At 62.7% G+C, this 8,198-nt stretch overlaps 1 protein-coding gene across 1 annotated transcript in view; it reads right to left on the reverse strand.

Moving 5' to 3' along the window:
* The window catches only part of COL18A1 (collagen type XVIII alpha 1 chain), a 104,675-nt gene extending 97,911 nt beyond the window's left edge, over nucleotides 1-6,764 (reverse strand). Inside the window, exons 1-2 of the mRNA XM_017538527.2 lie at nucleotides 6,688-6,764; nucleotides 6,519-6,613 (exon numbers count right to left, since the gene is read on the reverse strand). Of these exons, the coding sequence (XP_017394016.1) occupies nucleotides 6,519-6,613; nucleotides 6,688-6,698 (106 nt within the window). The 5' untranslated portion in view covers nucleotides 6,699-6,764. The remainder of the gene's footprint in view (nucleotides 1-6,518; nucleotides 6,614-6,687) is intronic.
* Between the last annotated feature and the right edge of the window lie 1,434 nt (nucleotides 6,765-8,198).

The following is an 8,198-nucleotide window of genomic DNA, read 5'->3' on the forward strand; positions in this document are numbered from 1 at the left end:
GTCCCTGCGTCACAGATGAGGGCGCGCTGTCCCCGTCCCTGCGTCGGAGATGAGGGCGCGCTGTCCCGTCCCTTCGTCACAGATGAGGGCGTGCTGTCCCCTGTCCCTTCGTCGGAAATGAGGGCGCGCTGTCCGCTGTCCCTGCGTCACAGATGAGGGCACGCTGTCCCCTTTCCCTGCGTCACAGATGAGGGCGCGCTGTCCCCTGTCCCTGCGTCAGAGATGAGGGCACGCTGTCCCCTGTCCCAGCTCACTCACAGGCCCCGCACTCCAGACTGTGGGCCACCGAAACTCACTCTCGCGTTTCCTTCAAGCCTCTCGGGCAGGCATGGCCTCTCGCTCACAGAAAAAGTGCCCAAAAATGCACACAGGAAGAAAGAATCAAAGGCCGAGTGGACTAAGAACCATGGCTGGGCTCTCCCCAGCACGTGGCGGGGGCCTTACCGCCCATCAGCCCACAGCCCCGGGCTCTGAGGTTCCCCACTAACGACAGACCCCACACTGCTGGCCTCTTAGCCCCACCATGGAAGAGGTCACAGACACTGGTCCCATGGGGTCACCTGACAGCGGGGGAGGCAGAGCCACTGCAGACGGTGTCCTGCCCCGGATAACACCCTGCATTGACAACGGCAGGGCTGGGACTATGCCGCAGGCCCACGGAGGTCCTAGGACGCTACCCCTCTCTCTCATGCCCCTCCCTGCCACGGAGAGACCAGACATCCCAGCAGCAGTGCCCGCGTGTATCCAGTGATTCCTCCCCAAACAAAGTCTCCTGTTGTCTAAGTGGAAACGTGGAAGGGAGGTCTCTCTTGGTCTCTCAGTCCCTGAGGCCCAGAAGCCCAGTCCAGCACAGCTCCCCCATCAGTTCACGTCACCCCAAACCAGAGCAGCTGTGCTGGCAGGTTCTCTGCAGAGAGAGGAGTCTTTGCTGCTGAAACTCGATGCCGCCTCAAACTCTCTGAGCACAGATTCCAAAGAGGCAGGCTAGCTACAGCGCCTGCTGAAGCCGCTCAATGGAACGGTGAGAAAATGCAGAAGCGAGGGCTCCAGACCAAAAACAAATGAGCAAATGACAAACGGCTGGGGCTGCAGCCTCCACCCCCCGTGACCCATCACGCTCGCTCCTCCTGCGGTTCCCCTCGGCCTTCCAGCCTGTGGCTCCAGTCCAGTGTCGGTCCACGGACACTCCCCACAGGGGTCAGCCCTGACCCCAGGGCCAGTGCCCAGCCCCAGCACATGCCCACTTACAGGACCTGCTGGCCTTCCGGAAGCCATCGGGGCGAGAGGCAAACTGCCACCCAGCCTGGTCCTGGTGCCTACCCTGCCCTGCCCTCCCCTGCCCATCACAAGGCCCCAGTGGGAAGGGAGGGTCCACAGGGGATGGCCTCCAGGTGGTGAGGGGTAACCCCGTGTGCTGGCATGAAATCCCAGAAAGATGCAGGGGCTTGCAAATATCTCCCCTTTCCCCGGCTCTTGTGGAAGAAGCCAGAGCAGCCGCGCCTGGGCTTGCCTATGCCGGAGGAACGGCGGAGGGAAGGCGTGCTCCTGCAGGCACTGGAGCAGACGCTTCCCCTGCAGCCTCCACGTTCAATCTGACTCAGCGCATCCGTGATCAAAAGCCCCTCCTGACAGCCCTTCTGCAGAGGCCCAAACCTGCCATCTAACACATTACCGCCAGGGGCACTGAGCGTGGCTCCCCCATCTTCTGTGGCACTGGGCAGCGCCGGGGACAACGCCCATCAGCTCACTGCCTGGGCTGCCTGTTCCCTCAAATGACACGTGGTCTGGAGTAAAGATGCGGTGTGTGGGCCGGCCGCGGTGGCTCACGCCTCTAGTCCCAGCACTTTGGGAGGCCGAGGCGGGTGGATCATGAGGTCAGGAGTTCAAGACCAGCCTGGCCAACATGGTGAAACCCCGTCTGTACTAAAACTACAAAAATTAGCTGGGCATGGTGGCTCGTGCCTGTAATCCCAGCTATTTGGGAGGCTGAGGTAGAACTGCTTGAACTGGGGCCCGGGAGGCGGAGGTTGCAGCAAGCGGAGATCGTGCCACTGCACTCCAGCCTGGGCTACAGAGTGAGGCTCCATCTCAAAAAAAAAAAAGATGCAGTGTGTGGTGTGTGGCTTTTGCCATCAGCTGCTCACAGAACCCCTGGAAGCAGCAGCCACTCCTACCCTGGGGTAAGGGCGGGGAACTGAGGCAGTGAGGCCTCTGCAGAAGGGCTGTCAGCGAGGCTGGTGGCGGCTGCCGGCCATGGCACAGGGTCTGCGCTCAGGCACCAGATGATGGGGCCTCACCTGCCTGGCACTCTGCTGCCTTGGACAGGTCCTGGCCTGTGACCACCCAGTGCTGGCCCTGACAAGGCTCCCAGGAGGTGAGGCTCAGCAGCCCGGTCATTCTGGGCAGCTGCCTGAGCCTTGAAAAGGGCCCCAGACCCTAAACCCCAGAGCTGGGAGGCCTCAGATGAGTGGAGCACCCGTGTGGCAGAGCCCAGAGGCTGCACAGCACCCCACAGTGCCCCCAGCTGCTTTCAGGGTCTTCATGGGCCGTAGTATTTCAGAATGTACCAAGTGTCATCATCGTGTAAGGGCACCCAGCACGTATTTCAATTTCCCAGGGTCCTGCCTCTGTCCTGCACAGCACGTGACGGAACGGCTATCTAAGGCCCTGCGCCGTCCACCACTGACCAACTGCTGAGTCTCACGGTGGGGCTGGGCCCAGCCAGGCCTGTCGTCTTGTCCTCTGACAGGCACCCGCTAACAGATAGCCCTGAGCGTGGCAGCTCTGACTGTCCCTGGCAGGCAATGGGATGGCCCCTTCTCTGCATAGGCCAATACCTCTTCTCTGGGTAGGGGCCATGGCCAGCCCCTGCAGACACAGCCCCAGCCAGCTTTGTGCCTGCCAGCCTCTGCACCTGACCCGTGAGCACTGGTGGGGAGCCAGTCCTGGGCACAAAGGCCCCCTTGGCCGGCACCCCCTCCCCAGCAGGCCTCGGGCAGAGAGAGGAGGAGACTGGCTGGCGGGTCTAAGTGTCAACCCACCCCATCCCCCATAGCTGTGAGGTTCTTCCACCCCTGAGCTTCACAGGGAGAGTTCCAAGAGGGGCCTGGGTCTCCAACAAACGCTCCACAGCCAGGCAGGAGGGTCTCCCTCCTGAGCAGAAGCAGGCACTCCTCCACCAACAGTGAGTGGGGGTGGGGAAGGCATTGTGGGGGCCCCTCTCCGTGGGCTGCCTGCATGCCCCCTGCCCTCACACAGTGAGCGGGGGTGGGGAGGGCGTTGTGGGGGCTGGGCTGCCTGCAGGCTGCAGCTTCTACCCCAGCCCAGCCCAGCCCTACTGTCCGTCCCCCGAAGTCAGGAGCTGCTCCCAGGGTGGGTCGCTGTTGCTCATACCACAGGACCCCCAGGCACTCCCAGGGCCCAGAGAACCCAGCCTTTTCAGCAATCCAGGAGAAGCCAGAACGAGGCACTCTGAGGAAGAAAGAGTGTGTGCCTGCAGCGTGACAACACGAGAATCATACATCTTCAGGGGCATGTGTGTGTGTGCACATCTGTGTGTGTTTGCATGTACACAGGTGTGCCCTGTACTCGTGTGGGGCTGTGCAACTGTGTGCACAACTGTGCCTCCCCATGGATGTGTGTGCCTTGCACTTTTAAATGGAGCAGGACGGGTGAGGTGGGGCTCTCCTGGACCGGCACCTGCACTCTGGAGCTGGGCAGTTTGCTCCTTCTAGGTTTTCCTGCAAAGACTTCCCCTGCTCTGCTTTCATTTATAGGAAAACAGGAGTACCCTGAAAAACAAGTTTTGCTGAAATTCAAAACTATCTTCCAAAGTCCCTGCATCTGAATCCTGAAGACTCCCCAGTGGGTGAGCCTAGGAACAAGACCCCCATTGACAGGAGGGTCTTCTCGTTACCTGGGTGCCCATGTAGCCCCGGGTGAGCCACACCCATGGAACCTGGGCCACTGAAGCTCAATCCCTGCAGAGCTTCAGAGGGAACGGGGGAGTGAGGCGCAGGGACCCTGCCCTGTACCAACTCTGCTGGGCTCCGCGCAGACCACCAGATAGAAGGTAGTCCTGTGGCCAGCAGGGGCAGCACTCGCGTCTTCTGGGGGTTGCAGGGGGTGAGGGGAAAGCTTGGTGCGGCAGTGGAATGTAGGAGAGGCTCAGACACACAGCAGCTCGGGAGACCAGGCTCCTGGAGTGGCCATGGGCATCAGCAAACGCCCTGGGGACAGTCCTCTTCCTCAGCCCTTTGCAAAAGCATGGGGACCACAGCCGATTCGCACACACGAAGCCACCAGAGGAAAAACCGAAGGGAAGACTGCAGCACCTCTCACAGCTGGTGGCACCAAGCAGCCGAGTGACCACTGACTGCAGCACCTCTCACAGCTGGTGGCACCAAGCAGCCGAGTGACCACTGACTACAGCACCTCTCACAGCTGGTGGTACCAAGCAGCCAAGTAACCACCGACTGCGGCACCTCTCACAGCTGGGTGTCACCGGGCAGCCAAGTGACCGCTGACTTCGGCACCTCTCACAGCTGGTGGCACCAGGCAGCCAAGTGACTGCCGAGCTCCCAGGCTCCTGACTTACAGGGAAAGGCACAAACACCATTCGAGAGTCTCAGAATCACAGCAACCAATCCCTACACAAAAAAGCAAAGGACTTTCTAGGGGTCAAGTGTAGCACAGAGACATGGAAACATGCATCATTTTGGTCAGAAAAAAATGTGCAGATCAACAAACTGGGCCTCAGGCCTTCGATTCTCAAGGGTGATATTTAAGAGTTTAAAAGAGACTAAATCAAGCCCTTGCTGAGTCAGCATTTCAGGCTCATTAGCTCTTCTCCAATAACCTCTAAAGGGGGCGACTGTTTTCCCACTTCACGGGGACTTGGTCCTGCAAGGACTGGAACCTGGGTGGCCATGGCCTGGAGCCTGAGTGCTCTCTGGGCTGGGGGAGGGGCCCGTGGGCAGCATCCAGGTCCCACTGGGCCTCTTCCGCTTCCACCTCCAGAACACTGCCTTCCACATTCCATCAGACACCTCCAAGGGGCTTCCTGTCCCAGAGGCTGGAGGCTGGGGCAGGCCTGGGCCAGAGCCTTTGGTGAGCCCTAACTTCCCCCCTGAGGTCTGCACTGACTTTAACACCTTACTTAGAGCTCAAGACTGCATCTCACCAAAGCTCACCTAACAGTTATTTTTTCTATTCCAAGGCAAAAAAAACCATCACCTTTTACATCTCTTCCTTGATAACGTTTCCTAAGCTGGGGGCTTGGGCCCCAGCTCTTTCCTCTCCTTTGCCCCGCCCTGGTCTGGGCCCTGTGGGCGCTGGCGGCCCGGCTCAGAAGGCAGCTCTGCAGCGGTGATTAATGGCCCGAGTGACCCTGGGCAGCGCCGGGATGACGCCGCGTGAGCTCATAGCAGCTCTCCGCCAAGGTTTCATCCCTACAGTAGGCACAGTAAGTGGGGAATTGTCCACTACTCAAACCAACAGGTGTTTTTAGCGCCTCTACTTACAGGGTAGCTACTTTTTAGAAAGGTCTGTGTTGCTATTTAACCTGGTGACTAAGTCAATTGGAAACAATGAAACAAATTACCAGGAGAATCAGGACGACCTTCCTCCCTCCCCCGCTTCCTGCTTCCTCACCCGCGGGAGCCAGCAGGTGTGCAGTCAGAGGCAAGGGCTGGCTGCGTGGACCCCCGGGGGGGATTCCACTCGCGACGACGAATCCAGGCCCTTTGTGGGGGCTCCCCTGGGGTCCGCGTCCCGCCCCCTCCCCCTGGGCCTCTGCTGGGCCCTCAGGGAGGCAGGAGGACCCGGGCGAGCAGCGTGGTGGGGACCCGGCCCCAGGTTGGCGGCAGGAAGGTCCCACGGGCGCCGGGCAGCGCCGCGCAGGGAAGCGCGAGGCCGGGGAGCGGCGGGTCCCGTGCATTGTTCTCCGGCAGCGCAGCGCCCGGTTCCCGGGGGCATCAAAGGGGACCGCGCGCAACCCGCCACCGCGGCAGGCGGCGGGGACAATGCCCGGCTCGGGGCGAGGAGCCTGGAGCCGGGAGCCCGCGCGGCTGCGCCTCAACAGGTTGGAAACGCGGAGATGGCGACCCGCGCTCCGCCGCCTTCGGGCCGACACACCAGCTCCGCCCGCGCTCAGTCCCGGGACCCGGCGCCGCGAGGGGCGAGGCCACGACGGCGACCCTGGCTGCTGCTCCCGCGTCTCCGGATACCCCGTAGCCCTTGACCCCCCCGCGCCCCGAGTCCCCGCGCGCCGCTGAGTCCGGTCACCGCCCGGGACTCCGGACACCGCCCCCCCTGCCCGGCCCGGACCCGCGGCGCGCGGGGGAGAATGAATGGGCGGGACTCCGGCTCCTCCGCTCCCGCCGCCTCCCGCGCGCGTGGGCAGGGCCGGGGCTTCAGCCGTGAGCGGCCGGAGGGAGGAGGAGCCGGGCCGGGGACCCCACGGAGGCGGCGCGGCGGGCGGCACCAGCGCAAACCTGCGCGCCCCGGCCAGGTCTTACCTGGCTCCGCGGAGGCCGCGCGGACCCCGAGCAGCAGGACTAGGGGCGCGAGCACGTCCAGGAGGCGTCGCCGCCGCGGCCACAGCAGGGACCACCTGCGGGCAACAGGCTTGGGTCAGGGCCCCACCGCCTCCCGCGCCCCCGCCCCCCGCAGCCCCCGCGGCCGCACCTTGGCGCCATGTGCTTCCCGCAGGACGCTCCGCGCCGCGGGATGCCGCCTCCGCCGCCGCCGTGCGCCCGCTCGGACCTCCGCGCTCCGGTCGCCGCCGCCGGAGACCCGGCCGGGGGCGGGCGCGGGGCGGGGACGGGGCGGGGAAGGGCGGAGGGCGGAGCGACGGGCACCCGGCCAGGGGGTGGCCGGGGGAGGGGAGAGGGGGACGGGCCTGGACCCGGGGGCGGCGAGGACAGCGAGGGCGGACGGGAACGCGCCCCGCCCCACTGCCCCGCCCCGAGGGAGCTGCCAGAGGCTGAGACCTAGGGCCGGGCCGGAGGGGGCTGCCCGGAGAGGAAGCCCGGTATTAGGCGGGAAGGGGACCACCGCGGCCCACCGGGCTACGACCTCAGCCCGGGAGTCCGGTGGGCCGGCGGGAAGGCGGCGATTTGAAAAAAGAGGTTCCCTGCGAGGTGGGGACTGGATGGAGGAAGAGGCCGGCACCTTCCGCCCCGCAAAGCCCCCCACGTGCACTCGTTGCGCCGGCGCCCCTGCCGGGTCCTGCCCCGGCTATTCAGAGGAACGCAAGACAGGAGGGGCGTGCAAGAGCCGGCTCCGTACCCAGGTCCCCCTGTCCCCAGGCCATGACACAGCAGAGCTCTGCCGCCCCCCAGAACCTTCCCAGACTCCTTCTCCCGTCCAGGTAGAGACCCTGCTTCTATTTCTGCAGGGTCAGTAATGAATCCCCCACAGCCCACTCTCACCCCTTCCCGCCCATCCACCTGGCCAGGTCCCCACCAGCATCTGCCTTCAAACCCGCAGTCCTTCTCTGAGTGCTTCTGGTCCACTGTGGAAGGAAATCAATTTAACGGATTATGACCCATGTTTTTAAAAAGCAGCAAAGATTCACGCCTGTAATCCCAGCACTTTGGGAGGCCGAGGCGGGTGGATCACGAGGTCAAGAGATCGAGATCATCCCGGTCAACATGGTGAAACCCCGTCTCTACTAAAAATACAAAAAATTAGCTGGGCATGGTAGCGCGTGCCTGTAATGCCACCTACTCAGGAGGCTGAGGCAGGAGAATTGCCTGAACCCAGGAGGCGGAGGTTGCGGTGAGCCGAGATCGCGCCATTGCACTCCAGCCTGGGTAACAAGAGCGAAACTCCGTCTCAAAAAAAAAGCAGCAAAGATTAAAGGGACCAGCATAGAGTGGAAGTGATCATCGTACACTTTTTCGCAAAACTTTTGTTTCTCTGGTTGGTGGAGGAGTGAGTCTGTGGCGTGTGTCAGAGTCTGCTGGTGCCTGCAGTGGGTGTGTCTGCGTGTCTGCCGTGTGTGTCTGTGACTGCATCTTGTGTGCATGTGTCTGCGTGTCTCTGTGTGCTGTGTTTGTACATGTGTGTGTTTCTGTAACTACGTATGGTGTGTATGTCAGCATATGTGCCTGTGTGGGAGCAGTGTTCATGTGTCCTGGGTGCTGGTGGCAACCCCTCCTGAGGCCGCTGGTCTGTCTGCCCCCCTGTGCTAT

Source organism: Cebus imitator, unplaced genomic scaffold (assembly GCF_001604975.1).
Source record: "Cebus imitator isolate Cc_AM_T3 unplaced genomic scaffold, Cebus_imitator-1.0 Scaffold112, whole genome shotgun sequence".
In the NCBI taxonomy this organism is placed as follows: Eukaryota; Metazoa; Chordata; class Mammalia; order Primates; family Cebidae; genus Cebus; species Cebus imitator.